Source organism: Dromaius novaehollandiae, chromosome 1 (genome assembly GCF_036370855.1).
Source record: "Dromaius novaehollandiae isolate bDroNov1 chromosome 1, bDroNov1.hap1, whole genome shotgun sequence".
NCBI classification, from domain to species: domain Eukaryota; kingdom Metazoa; phylum Chordata; class Aves; order Casuariiformes; family Dromaiidae; genus Dromaius; species Dromaius novaehollandiae.
The window spans coordinates 71,906,062-71,932,551 of record NC_088098.1 but is presented as its reverse complement, the minus strand read 5'-3'; the positions used below and the strand labels follow the sequence as shown (position 1 = coordinate 71,932,551).

The following is a 26,490-nucleotide window of genomic DNA, read 5'->3' as shown; positions in this document are numbered from 1 at the left end:
GCCAGTGATAATGTCGGTGCCTTTTCCTAAAGCAAATACTATAAAACCGAATTTATATCTGTCCCAGACTGATGTGTTTAACTGCAACATATCTTTCTAAGTGCAAAGTGATTCCTGCGGGCCTGCTCCAAGCCGCGGAGAAGTCAGTGCATTGATTTCCATTGGCTTTGGATCAGGCCTGAGCTCTTGAATCAGCTCATATATACTGCTGCCAATACGCGAGGCTGTCTTATTTAAGCGCATCCAGAATGAACATGGTTCAGTTCAGACCAGTACACAGACCACCACAGAAAAAGCTTTGTGATAAGAACTGATTGTGTTTTTGCTTTCATATGGCATTGGGTGTTATTTTCCTGATTATTTTTAGTCTTCGAGGCTGCCCCTTAATCAACCCACTTTCCTTAATAGCTGGTGTTGCCTCTAGTGTGATGCAGCAGGTCTAACAATGCTTCATATTAAGCCCTGGAAATACTAGTTGGCCCATAGCTAGAGGCAAGTGAGAATAAATCTCCTATTCGGTCTGATCCAAGGCCAGTGAACCGAGCATGAAGCTTTTCATTGATTTCAGTGGCCTTGGCTCAAGCCCTTACAGCCACCGAAGGAAAAAACCCCATCAGCTCCAGACCGACCCCAATGAACAGGTGCCTTTTAGTAGGAAGAGACCTTTAATAAGATGAGTGGGGCTCAGACAAAGAGAAACCAAGCCAATCTCTGTTCCTCCTCTGCTCTACCTGCTTTTCCCCACCTCTCAAACACTAATGTCTGAAGGTTTCATACCTCTGGATTGGGAGTATAGGAATAAAGTCGGGGGTAGGTGAGCATTAAACTGAGTGTGTCAGGGAGCTTTGGATTTTAACTGGTGGCTGTCCCCTCCCCTTTCCTCCCCCAGATGAAGCAGACCTCCTCCTGGCTCACCCCCATGCGCGTAAGCGGTCCTGTTGCCCTGGGGCAGCCTTGCCCTGCCAGGCCGGCCGCAGCCGGGGCTGAGCGCTCCAGCATGAGCATCTCCTGCCGCCGCATGATGCTGGCTGGCACCTGGGGCTGGGCGCTGCTGCCGCGCAGGTGCCGGCGGTGTGGGGCTGCGGGCAGCAGCAGGCAGCGAGGAGGCATGCATGGCTCTGGGTGCAGCCTTGTCCTCGGAGACCCATGGTTTGGAAACAGAAAGTGGAGGCGTGGGGGATGCTGGCAGGTCCAGGGCTGCTTTATAGCAACCTGCCCGCTCCCACGCGCACACTCCTTGTTAAGAAACCGGGTGGTATCACCTCCAGTTTGGCAACATTGTCCTGCGATTTGTGCTTTTCTTTTTCCCTTTTCACTCTTGCTCGCTGGCACATCTTCAGCGGTCACGGTGCATCGCCCTGCCGATGGGCTGCAGCCAAAAGCCAAGCCAGTGGCCTGGGCGGCCAGGCATGGGACGAAAACAGAAGCTGCCGCGAGCCAGCCCTGATGCCCTAGCGATGGGCACCATGAACACCCGTGGGAGCTGGTGGGGTAGGAGCCTGCTGCTGGGCATCTGCTTTTCCCATATTCAGGCAAACTGGCGATGGATGTTGGCGGAGGTCACACGTGAGCAGGGACCTGCTTGCTCTCAAAACACGATGGCTTAACGTTTTGCTTTGGTTAATGAAATCTGCTTGCAGCGCATTATCAGGCAATTAGCCTGGAAGGCCTGCGTGCTTTCCAAGCACTGGCTCCATCTAATTTTTGGCAATTTGCAACGAACAATGGTGTAATTAGTGGCTCAAGCACATTTTCGGGGAAATGCGGGAGAATTCCCTCGAGATAGCTTGCCAGTTGTAACTCCTCTGTGCCCGCTGAACAGGGACGACTCGCACGCAGCCAGCGGCCCCTGTGGCTCTTGCAGAGCTGCTTGGAGGGTTTGGTGAGATGGGCCAGTGCAATGCAAGGAAAACGCCATGCAATGGAAATGCAATGCAATGCAAAGCCCGACTGCCTTGGGAAACGGGGAAGCAAGTGAAACGCCGGAACCTGAGTGCTGCAGAGGAGAATATTTTTATTAGAAATAAAGTGGCGATGAAACGCCTATTAGTTCAGAAGCGCAGAGTCTTCCTCGCCGAGATCCCAGCGTTTTCTTCTGTGTACAACAAAACTGCTGGATCTGAAAAGAGTAGCCTCAATGGAATATATATGAATATATGAGTACAGACCATAACGTGCCCTTCCCCACCCCCCAAGCCCATAGGTTGTGAAATTTAATTCCTGTGGAGACAGCAAAGGATATCAGAAAAACGCCTGCCTGGCTGAGTCCCCATCTGATGTAAGGCACTGGTGTTTACGAGACTTGTAGCAGCAGGGAAGACCCAGTATATATGTGTTTGTTTTAAAACGCCTGACCTCTTTTGCCAATAACGCCTTGGGAAATGAAAAGTGAAGGAGTTTGCCGTGCCTAATTTATGGTGCTTTATTTTTGATGCTGTTTCTCTGCTTCTCAGTGCGTTGGCAGATTTGGACAGCAAAACCAGAAGGGAAACTTTTGCTCCTCAGCCAGCCTCCCTTGGTTGCCCTCGCCTGTGGGCCGCCCTTTGGTTCGTGCTCACGAGGTGGAAGGGAAAGTGCAAATGGCTGTTCTGAACTATCTTCATCGCAATCGCCTCTTAAGCGGTTCCACCAAATCCCTGCTGACCGGTACAGTTAATATAACTGGGGGCTGCTCCCGGGCACAGCGCTTTGTTGACTGACGCCCGTGACGGAGCAGAGCCCCAGGCCATCTCCGGCCCCGGTGCCGGCGTGGGTGGCTGTTCGGCCAGGAGGGCAGCTGAAACGGGGGCTGATCTGGCTGGAAAAGTCATCGTTTTAGTGTAGGGATTTTTTTCCAAGGTTAGTTTTCAGCCAGATCAGTGCCCTGAGCCACCGGCTGCCTGCGGGAACCGGGGGAGTGGGGGGGAATCACAGCCGAGGGCCTGCAGGGGTGGTGGGGCAGCGGCAGAGCCAGCTCTTTCGGCAGACCCCAGCTGAAAGCGGCTGTGAAACCACACGCCCCTCCGCAGCTCGGCCGGTGTGACCGGGTCCCTTTAGCGCTGTCACCCAGCTGGTTTAATGCAATGCCCCGAACCAGGCACAAGGCTCACTTGCGTGCCTCCCTGCGTGCTCGAGGCGCCCGTGTCTCCAGCAGCTCTCCCGGGGCTGCAGTCAGAAGCCGGCGCTATTTTTCAGGCAGGGCTTCCCGCCTGCTGCAGGGCGTCCCTGCTTACGCAGCCAGGAAAGGAGGGAGGCTGATGCCGAGGTTTTCCCGGCCCCGTGCAGGCTCTGTCCTCGGGTGCGGGCAAGGCTCCCTGGCAGACGGCTGCGGACAGACGTCCGGGCCAAGTCAGCGCTGCATCCTGGAGGGGCAGCGTTTTCCCCTGGGAAAACTCAGGCATGATGCCCCAGCTGGCCCAATGGAGAATAGATCAAGGAAAGGTTTGGTCTCCTCTTAGTTTCGATGAAAGAGAAATCCCATGCTGAAATAAGAAGAAACCCTTCTTCCATCTGCTTTGGACCATTTAAAAACAGGGATCTCTTTACATAGCCGCAGAGTGAAATGGGGTTAAAAACCTGCCTTGCTCAAATATGCCATTTCCAGGACAGTCAGGGCTCTTAATGCGTTAATCGGTGTCATTCTCTATATCTCCAGTAACTCGAGGTCAGCCCAGTGCTTGTCATTCATAATATATTTGACTGAAGGAGACGTGTGTATTCAAATCACCTTCTGCGGCTTATTCTCCCGGCTCCGTCCCCGCTCCCGCATGCGTACCGCCTCCTGACATCCGCGCAACGTGCTGTCCCGGGGCCCGTGGCAGGAATACCAGAGTGCAAACGAGCATCAGCCCCAGTCTGCCGAGAGCCTGGTTCATGAAGCAGGTAGTAATTTGTGAGTTTTGATGTCTCTCGGCTCCATGAGCTCTCCGCAGTCAGATGCTTTAAGCACAGTTTAATAGCTACGCTCTAATGCCGAGGTGGCTTTGCAGAACATGAAAGCGTTATATTAACAAAGGATGGATGTGCTACCCATATTTGCTTAAAAAAAAAGAATCCCCATCTCCAAAAAAATGTTTGAAGTTTTTTTTTGAGAGTTTCAGCCGTTTCTTTAGACAAAAGCATGGAAAGTGGTTATCAAAAACGAAAGAAAAATGCACCCCAGTCTTTGTGGGTGCAATCATTGTTTATAATACTTGACTACAGAGCCAATTTAGCAGAGCATAAATGCTACTGATTAGTGATTACAGGAGGTCACAGAGAAGGAAAAGCAAAAAAAAAAAAAAAAATCCCTGACGTGGTAGCTGCATAGGCTGGACACAAGCCTGCACCAAAATGAGTGTTAACGGGGACCTTGCAACGGGAAAAGGAGCTACCTGAATAAAAAATGTCAGAGGGCACGGATAATTGTCATAAACGCTTGGCCCTGCCTCAGGAGCTACATTTCGGGAAGGCAGAGGGAGAGATCCCTGAGTGCAGCGGGGCTGCACCAGGGCGCTGCAGATACTGCCCGGGTTTGGCCGGGAGCTGCCGGCTCCCTACCGGGAGCTCCCTTAAGGCGGCTCGCGCGAGGACTGCTTTGCCGTTGTTCCTCGGTGCCTCCCTCGAATCCCCCTAAGCCAACACCCTGTGCTAACACCGAAAAACATTTTCCAGACGCAAGCATGCGTCTGCGTGCGGGTGGGTGGGGTGCAGGGGACTATGAAAATTTCGAGGGGAGGTATGACATCCTGGCTTTCTAAATATAGCGGGCGCGAACCACGGCTTCTCTCACACGCGAGCGGTGCGCTTGCTGCTTTAAAAGGCCCCGAAGAAAATATCACCCTGTTTGGTCACGCGAATTTAAAAAAAAAAAAAAAAAAAAAAAGAGAGAGAGAGGCCCAGTGAGTCGACTGCGGTTTGCAGCGCTCTTGTGCAGCTCTGTTTTTCAGGCCAGGCTCCAAGCGGTGCCCACGCGGAGCCGGCCATAGCCGGCAAGGCCCAGATGACGATCACGTGAAGGCACAGCCCCAGTGCGCGGGCGGCTGCGGGGCGGCCGCCGGCTCCCGCGCTGCAGTGCCCGGCCCCAGCGCTGCACTTCCCCATCTGCCGGAGCCTGCTTTCGCTTACGGGCCGGCAGAGAGGGAAGAGCCCCCTCTTGCAATGCTCGCTTGGTGCTTTTAGGGCTTGCAGGAAGCAGTTGCCACCTTGGCTCCTGGTTGGCTCTAGGAGGTGACATTTGGGCTCCGTGTGATGTTCTGGGTCTCGGTTCCCTTTTCGTTGCCGTTATTTGTAACTCCCCTATTTGCATAGCACAACATCAAAATGCCTCAAAGCCAGAGGAACGTGGTAGTTGCTTCTTCTCCTTTTGGAAACAAAAAACAAAAACGCAGTTATCCATGCAGCGTCGTTGCTGTTCGCGCATGATCCGCAGGGGCCAGCCATGTGACTGGGGGGGCTGCAGCCCCGGGTGCTAGCAAAGTTTTGCAGAACTGAGCTTAATTGAGTCTGATGATCTTTAAGCCACGCTATAAAATCCAAGCGGAGAGTTATATCCCAGCAGTAGACCCCGTTAGAGGGTCCAGCACAGCCTATGGGAAGGATCGCCTCTCTGTTTAGTCCTCTAGGGCTTGAGTTCTCATTTACACAAAGGGCCCTTTTAGCTGCATAAAATGGCCATAAAGTAGGTGTAAAAATGATTGATGGCATCTTTACAACCCCTTTACTCTGTGAAAACAGTGTAGAGTGGCCAGGGTGCGAATGAGAATCGCACCTAGGTTTTGAGAGTAAATTACACAGAGGCCTTCATAATTTCTGTATGTCCAGAGTGGTTTAATCCTACCCCATTTTGTGGAATTTATCCAGAGAATAAGTTTTCAGGACTAAAAAAAAAAAAAAATTCTTTTCTTCAACATCTTCTTACTTTCTAGACTTTAAGTCCCAACCTTTCTTGAAGAGTAGTCCATGTGAATCCTGACACCGAAAAAAGAGTGGTGCGATCTGAATATGCCGTGGTAGATGAAATAAAGATGAATCAAAAATCCAAAATTCTTGATCCGAGCAAAGTACGTGTTGTAAAACCATATCCAGAAGAAAACTGGTTCCAAAAGCTACTGTATCTGTTTCCTGTTTTCCCCCTTCTATTTTGGTTTTATGCTCTTGAGATATAGAGAGAGGAAACACACAAGTTATTCTTTACTAGATCAAAATGACGCATATTTACTCATTAAGCATTAAAATGTCAGTAGAATATATGACAACTATTGCTTTCTTCCAGAGCAAAGGGTTAAGCTGCAATGCACTGATTGGGGATCAAACTTGGTGGTGGTGTTTAAAAGCAGAGAGTGCGCTACTATTAAAATACATACTTTTCTAAGCGGAGCAGGTTATTTTATTAATATCTTCCTTCTGTTGTATGAAACCATTCGCAGCAACGCCGTGATCATCGTCACTGTGTCTGTAGCGCTCTAGAGGAGTCCCAGGAGATGTAAATCCAGGAGGCAGAGGCTGGGCGAGCAGTACAAGCCCGGTCCCATCTGATACAGGTGGGTCTATGGGATCCCAGGGCCTAACTGACTGTGGGAGACGGGGAATGAAAACGTGGGTGAGACGGAGGTCAGAGGATTAGGGAGACAAAAGTCCAGCCCTGGTGGAAACGCAGCTCAGCCGGGCAGACCACCGGCACCCGCTGTCTGCAGCCCGTGGGCAGCGCGGGACCCGCTGGCAAAAGGCACGAAGCGGCGCCTAGTTTTGTGCTGGGCAATCCTCAGTATTTTAAACTTGCCTTTTTTAAAGTACCTCGCTTCCTAAAGCTAAAATAGAAATGTGCGGCAGAGGGGTCTGCTTCCATCCCTCGCCACCTGTCATGGGAAACCCCGGCAGACCGGCTTCGTTAGGAAGCGACCCCTGAAGTGCATTTCAGTGCAGTTCTGGTACCCACCTCCTGGTGAAACCAAGGGCAGGGGTAAAGCCCAGCTTGAAACATAGGACTTCTGTAGATGACAGCAGGGAATTTGGGCATGGTAGGAAACGTGCCCCATTCTGCCGGCAGAGCCTTCCTCTCGCTTTCCTGGATGGCGTGGTGCAGCTCCCAGTGATGGGGTTGGAGCAAGCCCCAGAGCTCAGCTCTTGCTCAGCCTCCCCAGGTCCCTTTTGCACTTCGCGTTATCTTCTTTGCTGAGAGGACAGCCCGCGTTTTTGGCCTGGCAAAGCAGCTTTTGTGCCGGCGGGGCTGTGCCAGGAACGGAAACGTAATTCACTGAGGAAGGAATGAGCGTGTTGAGTATAGGCCAGAGGAGCGTATATTGTTTGCATGTTGAGGATCTTGTCCTACCCTTCAGCAGCTTCCCAGTGAACACAGCTGAGTCCTCTGAGGGGTGGACAGCAAGCTCATATCTGTGTATATGGCATGCGGGAGGCACTCCTATGCATATGTCTCATATGGGAAGCTAGTCTGTCCACAAATCCACGAGTGGCACTTCAGAACAGGAGATGTACTGGCATCCAGCATCACACTGATGGCCACAGAGCCCTCGCCAAAGCCGATGGCCAAATCCCACCGTGCTCGCTCTCCTGCACAGGTCACCAGCATCTCAGCTTGATCTGAGGATGGCTGTGGGTCAGGTTGAGGACTTCATATGGATAGCGTCATGTAGGCAAGCAAATGGCCACACTTGCAGATGTGGTCCCAGCAGCCACAGTTACTAGTGCCTGTTATTTTGAGGTGCAGTTTGGAAGATGATCTCAAAAATCTGCATTTTTCAAAAGGTCCTCACTTAAAAGCCTGGCAGAGAGCAGCTTGGTGACTGAAGCGACATCTACTCTAGAAGCCAATGACAAAAATGAACAAGTAGACAGAGCAGTGCTCATGGTGGACTGGGAAGACATGTGAACCTGGGATGGAAGATCCTTCTCAGTTAGGATTAGAGCTATTTACACAATTAGCTTTCTACCAGAGTAGCTTTTTGACTCACCAGTGGCTATTTTTGCTACAGAAACAGAAAGTCTGTGTTTGTTTGAAGCCCTATAGAAATTTTATTCTCTTCCTCCTTCCTAATGCACAAGCTTTCTGGTGTGTGATCACTGTCTGACTCCACCTTGGTGGCACCCTCACCCTGGTGGAGGTCAGCAGCCCCTACTTGTCGCAGGGCTTGGGCATCCCTGGCCTTGCCTTTGCGCGGACATTGGGAGGCAGCGCAACATGCGGCAGGTTTGGGATTGCGCTTGCATCTAGGCACTTCATGCTGTGCAAGTGGGACTGACTGTTCAAGGGGCAAATCAACCTATTTGTCTCAGTACAGGGCTAATAACACATAAAGCACTTTCAGAGCCACACTTTCAGAGTGAAAAAGCACTGTTTGGATGCAGTTTGTTATTCTGTGCTGCTTATTAAAAAATCATTAATCTCTTGCCCTCGTTATTATAAATGATGTCTTTGGGAGACTGGCAGTCTCTTCTTGCTTCCCTCCCTCCACCTCATTTTAAAAAACACTTATTGTTGCAGGGATATATCTTTCAGGGCTGTTGGCCCAAATCCACGGCTGGTGTGTGAGGCTGATTGTCTTCAGAGGAGTTACACCAAAAATGCATTTGGCCTTTTGTGCTTTGAGTATAATTGGTGGAACTAGCTAGACGCCGGGCTTGGGAGCCTGCAATTATAACAGTGTCAACACTGTTTTCAACGTGACTAGTGATTTAGGGGCCTCCGTTTTAGGAGCTCAGCTCGAGGTTTCTTACATTGATCTTTTCGCACAAAGTGCTGAGTCCTCGTTCTTCAGAAATCAGGCCCCTGTATGGGGTCTCAAATGGGGCCCAACGAATCACCATTAGTCAACCCACTAATTGGTTGTTAATTAGTAAGTGGATTAGGTAACCTACATCATTAGTCACTCTCAGAAATCTTATCTATATACCATATATTTTATACGGCAGTCATCAGTTGATTCATGTTTGCTACTGGTCTGCATTTGAAGAGGTCTTGACCTCCCTTGGTACATATCCATATGGTAAATCCCCATCAGGTTAGTGCGGATTATACCCAGAGAATCCAAGAGACAATATATTCCCTAAGCAAGATTGGCATAATTATAATTAAGCAGTTTGGACCAGATCCTCATCTGGTAGAAATCAGTACAGCTTCTCTGAAGGCAAGAAACAGATTCCCACCAACAAAGGAAGTGGCGCCTATGTCTTAGTGGCTATGGCCCTGTAGATGAGTTTCCAATGATTTTTTTTAAGCTCTCGGTTTGTCTATGACTATTAAAGATGCTCTTTGGTGAGTATTTGTGCAGCTGCATCTTTAGGACTTTATGTGACCTCTAGGTAGTCTCACAAGGGGCCTTTCATGATAGCAGCCACACGCACTGGTCTTAAAAATGCCTGAAAAATATATTCATTAAAAATGTGTGAATGTTTTTCCTTGTCAGAAATCTTACAAATGCTTATCCATTCGTGGTGTCTATGGTGGCAGTACGCTGACACTTTTCATTCCCTCGCCAGCCCCAACCCTATACTTTCTGCTGCTGGCCTTCGGTAGCCGTTAATGGGTAGAACCGAACGCCCACATAAAAAACCTGGTATCTGTGCTTCCACATGACGAAGCACGCTGACAGGCACACGATGGCTGCAATCAGGTTGAGAACCATCTGCAGAAGTAAGTACAGGTTGAGCGTGCTGGTGACACTGCTGCAGTCAGCTGCATCCTGGTAAACGAAGGTCCTGCCCAGGGGGTCCTCCGTGTCCACTTTGCACTGGCAAGACTCAAGAACGGTATTGCAGGTAAATTGCGTCATCTGCAAATAATGATGTGCAGCAAAAGCCACTGCCAAAACACAGACAACCAGACCCAGGGCACTCAGCAGAAAATACATGAGCTGAAAGAAAGTGAAAAAGAAAAAAAAAGAAAAAAACACTCTTTTCCAGCTACACAGAGAAGGAGGAGCATAGAACCAAAGCATGCACATTTATTTTACAGGGAATGCATGCATTCAATGTACTACTGCACATAGTGTGCTTCAAAATTGCAAGCAGGCTGTAAGTCCCCAGTGATGCAAAGTTCATCCGGTTACAGCTATCCCAAGAACTGGTGTATCTGCCTTGCGTGTTTGATAGGAGCACTACCTTGTCATTTTAAGACCTGATACGAATGCCAGGAAATCTTTGCCTCTACAGTGGCAGGAGCTCCCTGGCAGGAGCAGGTTCCTCCAGTGTCGGACCTGCACTGCCTAGTGTTGTAATCATCGGCTGAGATAAACTCATGTGGTGGTCTTGAAGTAGAGCTAAGCAGACTTAGGCTTGGCCTAGCATATTAATTAGCCCAGGCTGCGCCAAGAAGTAGGTGTTTCTGCAGCTTTGCTCATGTGCTGTTCCCAGCTCTTGGTCTGCATGCCCCAACAAATCGCATTTGTACTTGCAAACCAGGCAGGTTGGTGTCTAATCCCTGGCCCGTGGCCCGGCTGGCCTGTGCGCTGCCCAGGTTCCCTCATGAAATGGGTCCGCAAGGCGGCCTGGGGACACCTGGGTCAGGCTGAACCCACTCCCCAAACCCGACTGCTAGACATGAAGGTGAAGCTTTGCAAAGGCGCGAAAGGGCTGCAAGCTCCTGCCGTTTCCCAGTGCTGCCCCTGGGATGCCAGAGGGGCCCGTTTGTAACCTCCCTACCCCGTAAGCCAGTGGCAGCTTTAAAACAAGGGTGGCTTTTATCAAGTGCTGCTCTGTGGAGTCCACCCCCACAAACACCTGGGACCCCACAGCGAGCCAGAGCCTGTGCCGCTTGGGGCGGCTCTGGAGACCTCTGGACGCTGCAGCATATGGACTTGCCTTGCCCTCGATAGCTGGAGCTGGCAGTCACTGCGCTGCATGCAGACTAGGTGTGAATGCATATTAACATCAAATTCTGTTTAGCCAAAATATCATTGTTGGTTCTGTTCAGCACTGTAGAAACATTTATTTTGCTTGGCATCTTATCTGTCAGACACATGGCATGGCTGGGAATCTGTTATTTTAAACAGCAGCTCCCCCGCCCCCTCTCTCTTTTATTAACCTCAATACCACAAGTAAACTTTCAATATAAAAGCATTTTTATGACCTTGAAATGCCAAGTTTGTATGTCTTGATAAAATTCACAGTCTCAGTGTATTTGTGTCCACTATCTACAGTGTGAATCAATCTTCCCATTCAGTTGTCAGCTTGAAAAAAATAAAAGGTGGGCTTGAAGCAGTATATACATTTTCTCCCCCAAATAACTGAATTCTTACAGCAATATCTTCATTTCCAAGTCTTGGCTACTGCTAAATTTAATGACTTCCCCTGCAGCCATAAACCATGAGCAGCTTCAAAATGAGGGTGGCTTTTATTAAATGCAATTACTTTACCCCTGCAGCTTTCCTGGTAAAGGTCCATGGCAAAGGTGAAATTAGAACTAGCACACAGAGAAGGGAGAGCTACTAATTAATAGAACCCTCTAAATAAAGATAGGGTAATTCATAGCGCTATGATAGTGCAAACATGTTTTATGGGGAAGATGGACAAACATTGGTGAATGTTTCTCTTCTCTGAGGGCCAAACGTTGCTCTGTGATGCCGATACTGACATCATCCGGGTGTCCCCAGTGGAGCGGATGGAAGTCCTCTGGATTTAGACCAGTAGCTGAGCTATTAAGCTGAGACTACATGGTGCGTCTGATTCTCCCTTAGCAGGTATTGTGTTTAGCTGCCAACTTCTCGCCAAAGTGAGTATCAAATAGCATGAAAGGAACAGCCTAAACTACGCTTCAGGTACAGCAACAAGCATTTGCCTGATAGGTACCTACAAGGAAGGGAACTTTGGTTGGTGGCTTTGAAACACACAAAATACATGGGCAGCTCTTGCAGCGCTCAGCAGGGGCGACCAGAGACACGTGGGGACACAGAGCAATTTCCAAATAGCTTATTATCCTCCCCAGATGTTTGCAGAGGACTCTCTTTGTGAGCAGCTGAAAATGAACACATTTCCAAATATCAGAGGTGAGGCAAATGCAAATACTGCCTGGGAAGGACCACAAGACAGCGAGTGCTGAGATCCCATCAGCTGAGTAATCACATGCCAGACCTAGAGGCAACTTCAACATGGCAAATACAACGCGTGGCAAGCTCTGCCTGTGAACTAGAGCTTTCCACTAGAAAAATGGGTCTGAACAGCTTTAGAGAGATAGGCACTGTGGTTGCTGCTTAAATAGAAGAAGAAAAAAGAAGCAGGAAGAAGCAACATATGACGAGGTCAGAGAGCAGCAGCTCATCCTCCTTCGGGTTCCTCATAGAAGGAAAAAATGTTTTAGCAGTGTTTGCTGGCAATAGTTTTATTGCATGCCAGAAAGAAAGTAAATCATCTAAGATGGATCAGATTCTTCAGGGAAAAAGCTCACCCTAGTTGTTAGCGATGAGATTGGTGGGGTTCACAGAGATGCATGTGGGAACCTTTCCCAAAAGTCCTGGTGGCCCAGGCTGTGAGCAGGTTATACTACGGCCAGGCCCATGAGACCGGACGGGCGGGCAACCGGGGGCTTCACGGTACCTTAGGAGGTGCCATGATCAGGGCAGGGTGACATGTCAAACATCAGCAGATAGGCCAGGAAGTGCGCAGAAGAATTTAAGATTTTTCTATGTTCTGTTCTTTTTGGTTTTTGACGAGGGAGAGACTCTTCCCTTTATAAAGTGATCGGAGCCCGGGAGGAGAACCTCCATGGCTACTTTGGTTAGAAGAGGTGTGTTTCCCTGCCTTTTCTTGCAACGAGATTGCTGAAACTGTAAAATGGCACAGACTGAGGCTCAGCTGAAAAGAAGAGGCAAGGAGCTCCCTTTCTGCTGCAAGCAGCAAACGGGACTAGGATTCGGCCTCTTCCTTGTCTCCTACCTCCTCCCCAGGACATGGAAACACTTTGTTTCTCCTGGGGTAAGGGCAAGAACTCCTCAGGAATGATTCCCATGCTTTCTCCAGAGTTGTGAGCAGGCTGAGCATAGCAAAGGCCCTGAGAAGCAGCCCATTTTGGGGGAGCAGTACAGTACATTTTGGGGAAAGCCCTGGCTGCGAAAGCTTGAGCTTTTCCCATGCTTTCCCCCATCCCAGGCGCTGGAGCATCCTATCGGGAGGGGATGGGAGGTGCTACTTTTTCTCAGTGCCTGAAAAACACTCGCACGGAGCAGTAAGGGGAGAAATTGCTCCTCTCTTTTGGAATGGGTAGGAGGCGAGCAAGGCTAGGACAGGGAGTGGTTTGGTGGTCTCCCTGCCTGTGGAAAGTGCCTTCAGCAAGCAGCAGTTGGTCCGCAAGGCAGCAAGAGGGGAGGCACCGTGGGTTGGTGACTGTGGACGGGGACACGGGGTGGGAGAGGTGAAGAGCATGGGACTGACCCAGTTTTGTGGTACAAATGCAAAATGGAAACACTGGGATGGGGCATTTTTTGTGTGGGAAGGACTCTTCGGATGGGAACAGCCCACGGGCTATTCACTGAGCCAGAAGCCATCTAAGGAAGGCTTGAGCTCCACTGCTGACAGATCATGAGGAATAAAGCACTTTGCATCACTTGGGGAGCCCTTCTAAAATACTCATTTTTTTGCAGGAGAGATGGCCCAGCTCCCTCGCTGCAAGGACCGGCGGTAACGCTACAGATGATGCTGCCAGGCTGCCCCAAACAGCGTGCCGCTGCCATCACGAGGGATGACTCCCTTCCTGTTTGAACGCTGAGCTCCACTTACTGCTGCAGGGCAAGCAATAAAAAGCCTGGCGTGGCAGCTGCCGCCCATCCCAGCAGCTCCCCGGGCAGCCATCACGCTTACTTGCGTGGGTGAAGGTGACGGGACAAGAAGCGAAATGCAATCAAAGTGCGGAAACCATTGCTCTCCGTCTCCCTTTCTTTTTATAAGTACAGGAGGAGCTTTATAGAGGCACAAAAGACACACTGGGGCCTAATTTCTAAGAAAGGATGAATGCCAGCTTTTGAAAAACTGTTCCTTGCATTTGATTTCGTTCTACCTTTTCCAGTTAATAATCACTATTATTTTGGGTTGTGTGTGTTGGTATTTTTCCTGGTTATTCTGTGCCTGCAAAACATCAGGAGTCCTCAAAATAGTAATAATAATAATAATAATAATAATAATAATAATAATGGAAAACGACCCAAATAAATGGTGTTAAAAACATGCCCGCTGGAACAAGCATTCGGGGCATGCCTTTTCTGGTTGCCCATCTGTGCCCATGCAGCGCAGTTTGGGGACCGTGGCAGGACGTGGTGCGGGGTTGCTCTGCCTCTCCTGCTACACTTGGGAGGGAATTGCCCCGTGGCAGAATGCCTGTCCTTGGGCTTGCTAATGCTGTTCCCGGGCTTGCTAGTGTTCAACACAAGGCATCGTGCTCTGAAATGAGGCTGCTAAGGCGCCAGCTCTCCGTCCTGACCAAGGAGGCCAGCAAGGCAGGAGAGATTTCCAGCCACCCTTCTTAATTTACCTGTGGCCATACAGTCTGTTTTGTACTTCCTAGTGAGGAGCAAAACTGCAGAGAAGATGCTGAGCTGCTTCTTAGATCACATAATACCCACAGACAGGTACAGTAAAACTTGATTTAAATGGATCCGTTCTAGCCCAAACTGCTGCTTACCCAGCTCTCTATGTCTCTACTTAATCAGTAACCCCCAGCCTTTCACTCAACACTTCCCAAATTATTCTAGTTCCATTGATCTGATGTCTTGGATAGTCTTAAAGTACGGCAAATAAAAAGCCATCTTGCTCTATTTTCAAATATCTATTATTAGAATTTCCCCTTTATAGGCTGTTATAGTTTCTTCCTTATCTGACTGAAAAATACCAGAGAAGCATTCTTGCATTTCAGGTGCACTCTCACTTCTTTTCATATTGTCTTAAAAATATCCCCAGTACCAACTCTTCTGGTTGTATTTAATGACATGAGAGGAAAAAGAATAATTAAAAAAAAAGTCTAGGTACCTTTACCGTGAACTGCACACATGTCTTCTCATCAGGTTGGTATGAAATGCAAAGCATAACAAATCCAACTAAGGACACCACGCAGACCTGCAAGGAAGGAGATCCAAAATATGTCAAAGTTGAAAAAAAACGTATTTTTCAAACCAGAACTCCCTTCTATGTTACCAGCACTGCAACTCAAGAATTATTTAAGCCAAAGCATGTGAGACAGTGCCGCAGCTGCATAGGCAAACCTCATAATTTTGGATGCGCTCGTGAGGAGGGAAGAGCTCTAACCTCTGGAGGATTGTGCTCAAATGGACTTTTTGAGTCAGACCTACAGGACCTGGCAGATCCTGAAGCCATGGCTGCCTGCCCTGTCCCCATGTCCCTGGTTGGGGGACAAGGAGGGCAGGCAGCCCAGCACGAGCCTGTGCTGGTGGCTCATCGGTGGCCTCAACACGCAGTTTGGGAACCACCACGCCAGATGGTCCTCAGCAGACCTTAATGCAGCTGAACCCCAATGCAACCTTTAAGAGTGCAGCCAAAGGTCTTGTGAACTCAGCTGGACCCTTCATTCGCTTTCAGGTCGGTTCCCAGCTGACTGGATAATTTCCATCAGTAGGCTTCCTTTTTTCTTTTATCTTCTAAAATCAAGGTTGAAAATAACCTGCCTGGAATTTTTGAAGGAGCGTTTTATACTGATTTATGACGTTTCTGCTGTGTCGGTCAGCACCTGGCAGCCGTGTAAATCTGAGCCCCTCCTCCTTTAATCTCCTGATGAGTTTCTCCTGCGGGTTTTGCCAGGCCACATGCACGTCCTTGCCTTTTGGAAAGCAGGGATATTTACCTGGCAGGAAGCGGGGCTCTGCCTGGCAGACCTACCCTCGGGTCCCGGGTCCTGCTGCACTGCTCGGGGTAGGTGGTGGGAAAAGCCAGGAGGAGGACAGCTTTATGGAGGACTTTTTGACATGGATGGAAAAGTGCATGTAGACAGTCATGGTTAAACCCATTCCTCTTACGTTTTTATGAATTAAATACCAAACTTTTCCTTATATCGACATTGTCAGTGTGAGCTCCTAAACAGTAGGCCTGTGAAGGAAGAGTGCGTTGGAAAGTACGGCCAGTCATGTCTCTCAAGAACCCGTGTGATTAATAATATTTTCCTCATACGGTTTTATTTCATGTCATTTTGGTAAGACACAGATAGAAAGTATTGCCTGAGAACATTTCTAAAGAAAGCGTCAGTATTATTTACTCCTTTCCATGTCATGTGTATTTATATTCTGGTCCTATGACTTACACACGGCCTCCAATTTATTTGTTTTCTTCTTTTTATTGTTGACAGCAATAGTTGACAGGGCTGTCGGGGGAAAAAACAACCTTTCTTGTCAAAGGTCCTTCAGTACTGTTTTTTCCCCCTCTATAGTGCATCTCTGTGACTCAAACACTTTATTTCGCAAGGATTAATCGCTCATGTCCTTGGTCCCTTGCACTGTGTATTAATCTTTTAATTCAATTAACATCCCCATAAAACTTAAATCTGAAGGACATCATATCTTTAGCAATATCCAAATGATAAAATCCTGCAGCTACAGTTGCGGCTGAAGTGCAGAACTTGCAGTGCGAACAAGAAGAGGCTCAGATACCCGTTCAACTTGACGTGCTCAAGTTCACGTGAAACCAAAGGGACTGCTCACGTCAGAGCCAGACCGAAGCGTTTCCAGGAGCTGGTGCTCAAAGGACCTTGTTAGAAGCAATAAATCAAATCTGCTTTGCCTCAGTTGCACTGGTGGGCATTTACACTTGCGTGCGCCGAGGGCCGGCTTTGCCCCCGGGTCGCTCCAGCGAGACGCCACAGGACGGTGGCTGCTCGCGCTCCCCCCGGCAGCAACGCGCCCTGGCCCCACTCGCAGCCCACAGGCGGATGTTCATCTTAAAGCAGATGCAGCCGAGATACGAGCGCTGGCATTTCTAGCTACAAACTGGAGATTTCTTCTCTCCCCGTCGCGTGCTACAGAAATGGGGCCTTGTACAACTTCGGCAAAAACGCCGCTGGGTTCCCATGTGCCAGGATCAGGACGCCCTCTCCAGAAACGATACAGAAGAGTGTCATTTAAAAGGATTTCCATCCTGCCTGCACTTTCTAAAGTTCCTCTGGGATTTAAATAACATGCTCAGAGATATTTGGAGAGGCACATTTTATAGGTATTTATAAAAGATTACACGGGACTGGGATTCCAGCAAGGCTTGGGCAGGGTATTTCAGAAGGCTTAACTATCACTTTTACAACAATAGACTGACATTTTTTTAAACCGGAGACATGGAGAAGAGAGCGCCAAACGTATTTTTGTGAGTGACGGTAAAAAGCAATGCTGCTGAGGACTACGACCCATATATGTTTTACATTTCTGTTCTTTAAAGGTAAATTCCCTCACCAGGGCAAACTGAAGCGTGGGACGTTTATACAGAAAATAGCTTGCGTGTTTCTATTTTATACATTATTAATAGATTGCTTCTGATTTATGCCTGTGAAGTGTAATAGAGCAACTATAAAAATCCTTTGGTAAACACTCGTTAGGACCCCCTAAGTGACTAAGTTACATTACAGCAGATGACTACAGAAGTGACTGGCACAGATGCATTATATGGCGTTATGGATGCAGCCGATGCTGCCTGTTAAGCAGCGCTCGGTCCTGCTGCGTCCTGGTGGTTCAATAGCCTTTGCAGCAGCCCAGTGTGAAACGCACTCTTCCTATGCCTTATTGACTAAGTATACAACATAAAACGCAATTGAGCTGCCTTAGCGCTCCGTTGCCATCAATCAATGCGCATTTGTTATACAAATAAAACAGATTCTGTAAGAGCTGCCGAAGAACGGTTAATTAGATCAGCTCTTACAACCCTTATCTGCAAACCTAGAAATACATACTTTTATGCTGCGTACATTTCCATTCAAGTTTGTTTCAAAATCCTGTTTCAAAACTGTCCAGACAGACTAACACACCCTTTGCTGAATGGGGGCGTGACATGAAAGGTTACCCAAGGAAAGAATTTAAATTTAGAAAAGTCCTGTCTAGAAAAAGACCTGAATGTGATATAGATGTATTTAGGAAGGGTACAGATTTAATTCTGCTTACTGCATATGCTGTGAAATCCGCCAGGTCGCCGGTGAAACCAGCAGTTTGCTAGAGCTGGCTGAAAAATTAAAAGTTTATATTCTTGAAAAGCCTCAGTACTATTTCTTTTTAGTGGGAAGCAGCAGACATTCCTTCCATTAGGCTGGAACATCAGAGGTCTAGAGAGCGACTCCAGAATTAATTTTGTGTTAAACCACGGTCAAAATAGGAGTTGGTATTTTCTGGGCCCCCCCCGCAATAGGGTAAGCTCCTGTTATTATGAGAACTCAGTTGCGTTTCCTATAGATTTTGGCAGGAATAGCACCAGATCCCGATGTATTTAGGACTAGACCTTCCAGCAGATTTGGCTGGGAGGGTCCTTGCACTCACAGAGTGCAGCACCTGGGCCCTAAGGAAGGACTTTGGCAAACGGACTCTCTCTGTGTGTGCACTTTGCCTGGCGGTCGTAAGGAAGGCGGGTCTCAAGCCAGGATGCCGACACCAGAAATCCCCGTGCTGAGCTGCTGCACCACGATGCCAGCCTCCCCCCCGCGCTAGCCAGCCGCTTCCCACCCGTTAAACTTAACCCCAGCTCTGGAAATAACCGCGGGTGAGAAAAATAGCTCGCCATCTCCAGAAGGAGAAAGCAGGCGTGATGAGGCAGTGCCGCCCAAGAGCTGAGACCGGCACGTAGGCAAAGCTCATTGCTCCTGAGCAGGGAGCCTGGAGGCGGCGGGTCCATGCTGGCTGTCAGCAGCTCGCTGCGGCTCCCTCGTGCCTGGCCGTGTGAGGGCTAAGCGCAAGGTGGGTAAGAGATACAGGGAGCCCACACGGTTGTGCTGAATATGGTTATGTAATATACATAATTGGGGGAAACATGAACGTGTAGGGCACAAATTTCCGCTGCGGTTTGCATTCATTAGCTTTGCGCACTGACGTACTAATGTGGTTTGCTTTATTTCGACAGCTTTCGAAACCACTGATTGCTCTAATCTGTCTCTATCTCTCCCTTGTATATTTGTCAGACTGGTTTGTTTTTGTTGCTACTATTCTAGCCCAAACATTGCTATAAAATAAGTGGCTTTCTCCAGCAAAATAGTGCTTCCTCCTAGGATGTCCTGGGCATCTTGGAAGTCTTGGTCCTTGAGGCTGGTAAAGCAGGAGAGCTGAAAACCTCCACAGAGAGATTAAGGCAGGAGGTGAAATCTGGTTCAAAGGAGCATCTTGGGCCTATGCCATACCACGAGGCAACTGCTGCAAACATGCACACACCGGCGTAATATAACTCATCTGCTTATTACCTATAGGCTGGTTAGCAAGAACCTCCTACAAGAACCTTTGCAGGTCAAAAAGCAAACACAGGGGAAGATAATACCTCTCAAATGCATTCAACATAATGCCACGCAGCATTGCTGAGACCAAGGGTGCTACAGGCAGATCACTCCTGTTTAAATGAGAAGGTAAACTCTCAGCCTTCAGGGAAAAAAACAACCCTTAACAGAATAAGGAAGAAATTTCCTTGATGGGCAAGTTATTTTATAGTTGCTCACTTCAGGTGACTATGGATGTCTCTGAGGGATAAGGATAAAGAAATGATCTCTGTTAGGTGCCTCTGAAGTCTCTGGTTTACCATCAGATGAGATATGTGGCTTGATGGATTACTGGCCTCATCAGATATGGCAATGACTTAGTTCCCATCCTCAAGTCCAGACAAACCATGCTATCCACAGAGTTTAACAATCTTGCAGGACACAGACACTGATGCAAGAAAGAAAACGTTCCTGTTGACTGCCATTATGAAACAGGATCACCTCTGATGCCAGACAGATGTACGTAGCACTACAGGCAGCGACACTGATGTTGATTCACTTTATGAGGTTCGAGGAGACTACAACAAAAGCAGGTGCTACAGGCTGCTTTTACCACTGGCTTTCATCAGCCTCAGGCAAACCAGCGTCTCACTAACACGGAAAAAGAAGTCAAATTGCCGCAAAGAAATATTACTCCTTAACGGTACTCCCTCTTACAGATTTCTCATTAGTTCGAAGGACACCCTGGTTGTATATAAATTACTCCCAGAAATAATAGCTGCAATAATAATGTTGTTCCCAGATAATGGGTAATACGAAAAGCGTAGCATGGCTAAAGCTGCTGTGTGGCTGAGGCTTGCAGTACAAAATGCGTCCATGACCACGAAGCTATGGAAAGCTGTCATCCCTATGGAGTCAAAAGGCTACCTAGGCTGAGGAAACCTGCTCAGACAACCTCTCCCTCCAAGTCTTACCCAGACTTTTCGTGCAGGCATAACCTAGTCAGGAGCCCTGATTACCTCCTTCCTTCCTGCCAAGGCTGTGGCTGCTCTGGTGCGAAAACATAGTGGTGTCCCATGTTAGATCTGCACTTAAATAGTTATCACACAGACTTATGGAGCAGAGCTACCTGCTCAAACCATTTTGAAGGGTGAAATTCCAACATTTTTCCCATCAAAGTTTTCCATTCTATGCCTGATTAAAAAAAAAAAAAAAAAAAAAAAAGAAGAAGTATGGATTTCAGTAAATGAGATATCGATGTATAGTTACTCTTAAAAACTGTTGAGATTTAATAGCAGTGAGTGCTGCAAAATGCAGCTCTGGTGCTAGATCCAAACCTGGCTATAAACAAGCAGTGGAAACCCCACAGGAGCATATCCCACAAATGTACCTCAGTGCATGCCATCCAGAGCTTCACGTAGTTTGGAGCCGGTTCAATTAAATACCTAAGCTTGGAGGCTCTTCTTTAAGGCAGTCGCCCCCCGAACCTTTTGATGTTTGCCCATGGCTAATTGAAGCTAGCTTGTATAAAAAATGGATGCCTGCACGACTGTAATTTCCATTAGCTGCTTTGATGGTGCCAGTGCTTAACTGCCACCTTTTATTAAAAATTGAAATTGGTTTCCCTAATAACAGGTGAAAGTTAGAAACCCAGCGAGGTGGTACGGGAGGTGAAGCTCGCCTGAAAGCCACCTCCACAATTGCTGCAGGAAGAGGTGTCAAAAGCAACAGAAAAAACCAGCAAGGGGCCAGGACTAACAAGAATGTCTCTTTGCTTTCAGGCTTTAAAAGAGAGCACATTTCAGGGGCTTTAAATAGTCAGTGGGCCCCCATACGTATATCAATATGGAACGGGCTCGGCTGGCTCCTGCTCCAGCCGGGGACACTTCCCAATTATTGACCCCCTCTGGGAAGATGAAATGTTTGCTGAAGCCCCACATCCTCATCCGATACGGCGGAGAGGGGTTGTGCCCGGGGGAAGGGGAAAGCCGGCCGGGGCGCCCCGAGGGTTTGCCGTGCGGCGAGGCCGGCTGCAGAGAGGCGCTCCACAGGCATCGGCTGCCCAGCCTCCCCATGGCAGGGCATCGCCCAGGACAGCACATGCCTTAGACCGCTTCCCCGCGCTCAGCCTGCTCGCGTTATTTACATTACCGGATCGGTTACAGGTACAGCAAATCTCTTCCAGGCCAGCGGAGCACCGGGCTAACCAAGCCCAGCTAATCACCAGAATGCATTTAATGCCGGTTTCTAATTTATGTCACTTTACAGCACAGCCCGGTGCAACCCTTCACCCTTCCAGCATCCCCCTCACCACAAGGATGCTACCTTCACAATTAAACGTGCTGCCGTCCCTGCACCCATTCGGGGGGGTGGGGGGGGATCCCAACCTCATCCTCTCCTGGATGCCATGCTCCACTGCTGCAGAAGTCCAGCTTAATTTTAGGGGCTCTGCTGCTTTCCCCAGTGCCTGGGGATACCAGAATGACTTTACAGCCCCAAAGTGACACAAACCTTGGAAAGCTAAAGACACCGAGGCTGTGCCTCCCAGCTGACCGAGTAGCTGCAGTGGCCGCCCGGGGCACTGTGCAAGGTGGGTGTCTGCGGGGCAATTGTTTTTGGGCCCCAGGCTGGGCAGCCCGTGAGCACACGACGGGCCAGAGGCAGGGCTGGGAACCAGACCCAACGCCTGAATCAGGCTCTCGTGCCTCAAGCAGCAGAAATGCATCAGTTCAACAAACATCTCAGTCACCGGCATCTGATAGGGGCACGCCGTGCTGGGAGATATGCCCAGCTGTTCGGCGCGCACGTCGCACTCAGCTTTGAAAGAGCTTTTAAACACAAAAGCCAGCTCCTCTGCCAACCTGGCAGGACGGGCAGGTTGTCTTGCACCGTTCCCTGGCTGTGCAATGTGGCATGCTCGCTCTTTCTCTACCCTTGGGTCCTGCAAACTGCCCCTTGCAGCTAGTTTTCCCTTGAAGAAAACAGAAAATTTCTAACTTTCTTCAATTTCTAAGAGCTCTTTTGCAGCCATTACAGGATCTCCTGTCCTTGACTGCAAGCTGCTCGAAGCAAAGAATACTTCCTTCTGTGAAGGTATTTGCTTAAAAAAAATTTTTTAAAGGTTTTTTAAAAAAGGGTTTCAAAACTTAAAAGGAAAAACAGCATGAACATTGCAGACTCTAGGTAAACGAAGAGTAACTAAATTGCTTTTTTCACTTAAAGCTCCATCTGCCTTTTGCACCAGCAAGTCCCAGACTGGCCCAGTCACTCCAACCACGCAAGGAAGCCAGTGCTTGACCATCATGACCAAAAAGCAACAAGTCGCGGCTATGATTTTGCCAGCTCTCAGGGACATTTGGGCTCCCTGGCCGGAGAGCGGTGCAGGCAAATGCAAGGGGATATGCAGCACTGAGGGGCCCGGGCAGGGCGCAGTGGCCACCCTCCTGGGGCAGGTGCTTGGCGTCGCGAAGGCGAAGCAGCCACAGCTGGCAGTGCCAAAGGAGTACAGCTGGCGGGTGTGTTTTCATCTGCAAAAGCACACCAAAAAGCAAAACAAAAAAGCAAAAAGCACAATTCCCTGGGGGAATTAGAGGAAGGAGGCAGGAATAAAGCAGAAAGGGCAGCCTGAAGGGCCAGGATTTTGGGCACATGCATCCATCACCGAGAGCGACTCCTCCCTAGCGGTGGGTACTGAGCACCAAAGAGCTTTTGCCCAGGAGTGGCACGGCATCTGCCCTTTGCAGCCCCAGCTCCTCCGCACCCACCGTGCGCGGCCCTTCTCCCTGCCTGTCCCCAGCGGCGAGGAGACTCCCACGCAGCAACACCTGCAACCCACAAACGGCGATGATCGGCTCCTATGGCCAAGCAGTGGGATACCAAAACAAAATTCCAAAGGGGATTTGGAGGTTAAAATCTCATGATAGTGCCTCTAATTTTTCTAGGCAACTATTTTTCTTTTTTTGGTAGTTTTTGAGACAAAATACCCCAAAAAATCGATCACAGATGGATCCACATTTGTTGCCCTGATACACTTGGGTGACAGATTTTTAAAAAGTTTTAAAAATATCCAGATTTTATATATGATATGATATATAATATGTAATATAAAATATGCAAGATATAACATATATACAACACAATGTATATATATTTTTATATATATATAAAAATTTGGATTTTTTAAAACCAGGTATATATGCCTGTTAAAAAAATGTAAATATGTATATAAAATAGCTTGCACAATAAACACCCTAGATGATCATTTGTGGTGATTATTTCTGTAACCTTCTTAACTGGCTGAGTCTGCAAAAAGGCCCTGAAAGAGCTCAGGCTTGCCTGTGGAATTTCTGATAGTCTCTGCTTTTGATCACAGGAGAAATAATCTGAGAGCAGATCTTCAAGGGGAAACGCACCATTTTGGCTTCTAGATGTCAAAAGGCCACAAGCTAATGAAAAGGAATGGAAAGGATGCCATTAATACATACTGCCTCTGCAACACTTTTCATCCGAGGATCTCAAAGCAAAGCCTGACGGATAGCCGCTATTAACCCCACTTTGCAGGGGAAGTAACAGAGCCTTTGCTCAGCTAAGTGACTTGCCCAAAGCCACGTAGCAAAAGTCAGTGGCGACGCACAGAAAAAAACCCGGTGCTCCCTGGTGGCTTTGGGAAGAGGTCACCTGAGCATTTGCAAAATAGGGAGCAGGGATACACTGGGAGCAGGGGCCAGGCTGCTCCTCCAGGGGCTCAGATGGGCTTCCTGGGGGGCTGCGAGCTGGCTTGGACCCAGACCCCTGCGCTGGAAATGGCTGCGGGACGGTGACATGGGTGCGGCCTCGGTGGGGTTAGCTGCACCCGTTCGCCCGTCCCTAGCTGGGTAGCGAAGGCACTTCAAAGGGAATAGGTTATTCAAGCTGAAGCAGAAGTGGTAAATCACTTAGGCTCCTTGGTTTCTGTCCAGAAAACCTTTCCTTTGGTTTCTGACTAATGCCCCATGGGCTTCAAGCGAAATTCATTCGAAATGAGGAGGTTTCAGCTGGGTTTTGCAGGGCAATGCATCTGACGCAGGACGAGTGAGCTGCCACGCGACCCTGCAGCCGGCGGAGCGACGGGCTCCGCCATGGGGCTAGCGGGAGCCCCGGCTGGGACCTCCGCTAGCCCTGGGTCAGGTGTCGAATCAGTTCAACCCGGACTGCCTTGGGTTTTTTGGTTGTCCTCGGGGACATTTTACTCTGGGCACTGCTCTAAGTGAGTTCCTTCTCATTCATGGTAACGCACTAAAGCGCTTGATTTTCCGCAAAGAACGGTGTCGCCGTTTTGCTGCTAATAAAGAAGAAGAAAACAACCCTTCAATCAGTCAGGGTCTACATAGCACATTGGCAATTTTCCTTCATCTTTCCTTCATCCTCCATTAGCAGCCACGGGGTCGAATCCACCCTGGTGCAATTCCAGTGGAGATGCACCGGGGATGACCACGGCCCATCATTGCTAATGTTGCTAAAAAGGTCCCGATAATAGATTTTTTTTTAAAAAAAAAAAGTCTGGGGTTCCGCATGCTAACCGAGTCCTTTACAAAGAGTCCTTGGGTGGGATGCTGCGGAAACAAATACGTGCAGTATTTTGCACTGCTGCGCTGCATGCGCCCACTTCTGCGCGAATAGATGGGCTTCAAGAAATCACTCTGTGCCTCCTCTGTGCCACATGTAGGTCGCCCCATGCCCATGCCAACGCCATCTCACTGTGGGGCGAGGGGGGAACAACAAAAAAAAAATCGGGAGGAAGTTCTCCTCCTAAGCAAAAACAGGCTGTAAAACACCACCAAACTTTTGGACAGGGGCATGGGGAGGAAGAGGAGCAGTGGCTCTTGCCAGGCTGCCCAGCACGAGGACGGAGTCACATGCAGGACTCGTGCAGTAAACCCAAACGGTCGAGGTGCTCCGATAAGCCCCAGGCTGATAAGGAATTACGTTTACATGATATGCTACGGTAGCTGTCTCGTGCATTGAGAAATCTTTCCCTCCGGTGCCCAAACGGGTATTTTTTCCCCCTGGGAGTTCCTACACCCAAACAGCATTCAAAGTAGCACTAGCACTATACTTTCTTGAAGCCTGATGTCTTTGGGGAGGGGAAAAAAAGGGCATATTAAATTGCATCTACAGCGTGTCCCAGGCGGGTAATCACCGACCCTTCTCCAAACGGCCGGCCCGCAGCAGCTCGCAGGGGCGCGCCTGGCTGTCGTGCATGGGCCGGCCGCCCCGGGCACCACCAGCCGCCGCACATTAACCGCTCAGGCGTCCTGTGCGGGCGGCGAGCCCCCAGGAGAAGGGCAGGGAAGGGGTTAAATCGCAGCGTTTTCCGCCTCGAGGCTGGACACTGGACAGCCAGCCACCTCTTGCCTGCGGCTGCCATAAACACGCCAAGCGAAAAGTTCAGCCTTCCGCGCGCCTTAAACCTGCTCTTTACGGCGCGGCGGGGGCAGGGGGGAGCAGCGCTGGGCGCAAGCACCGCGCTCGGCGTCGGCAGGCGAAGCAAAAGCGGGGGCGCAGGTCTGGGAGCGGCAGCCCCATGGCGGGGCTGCGGGGCGTTAGCTGCATTAGCCCAACTCGAGCGGCGCGGTGCATGCAGGCGGTTAGTCCTCGCGTCCCTGCGGCGCTTTACGGAGAAAGGCTTTTTATGCTTACACTGATCCCAGCCCAGTGTGGCGTGTCTCTGACTAGCACGGAAGAGCTGACGCCGGCCGCCAGGAAGCCCAGCACCGCCACGGCGGTGCCCAGCGCCAGCTGCAGCAGCGCCAGCAGCAGCGGGAAGCGGCAGCCGCAACAAGTGGGGGGCGCCTCCTCCGCGCCCGCTTTGGGGGCCCCCTCGCCCGCCGCCTTCTTCGGCATCGCCGCCGCCGCCGAGCCGCCGGCTGGCTCCCCCTCGGCCGCCTGCCCGGAGGTGCCGTGCGGGGGTTTCTTCTCCTTTTTTCCCATGGGCTGCGCGAGGGTGGGTTGTTTGGCCTGGGTTTTTTTGCCCCCCGAAGCTCCGCTTTGTGCTGGCTGGGTTGTCCCTGGTGTTTGAATCGAGGAGGCTGAACAAATATGGAAAACATTTGGAGCAGATTGTCGGGAGCGTCTAAATGCCACATATAGCCCAGGGAAGAGGGGGGGTGCCAGGGGGG

The 26,490-nt window shown here is 49.5% G+C and overlaps 1 protein-coding gene across 1 annotated transcript; it reads right to left on the bottom strand.

The window, feature by feature from the left end:
• Positions 1 to 1,994: 1,994 nt before the first annotated feature.
• SSPN (sarcospan) lies at positions 1,995 to 26,490 on the bottom strand. Its single transcript, XM_026114137.2, has 3 exons — positions 26,012 to 26,490; positions 14,926 to 15,012; positions 1,995 to 9,827 (listed from the first exon to the last, which is right to left on the bottom strand). The coding sequence occupies exons 1-3, from the start codon at positions 26,300 to 26,302 to the stop codon at positions 9,462 to 9,464; spliced, it is 744 nt and encodes a 247-aa protein (XP_025969922.1). The 5' UTR covers positions 26,303 to 26,490; the 3' UTR covers positions 1,995 to 9,461.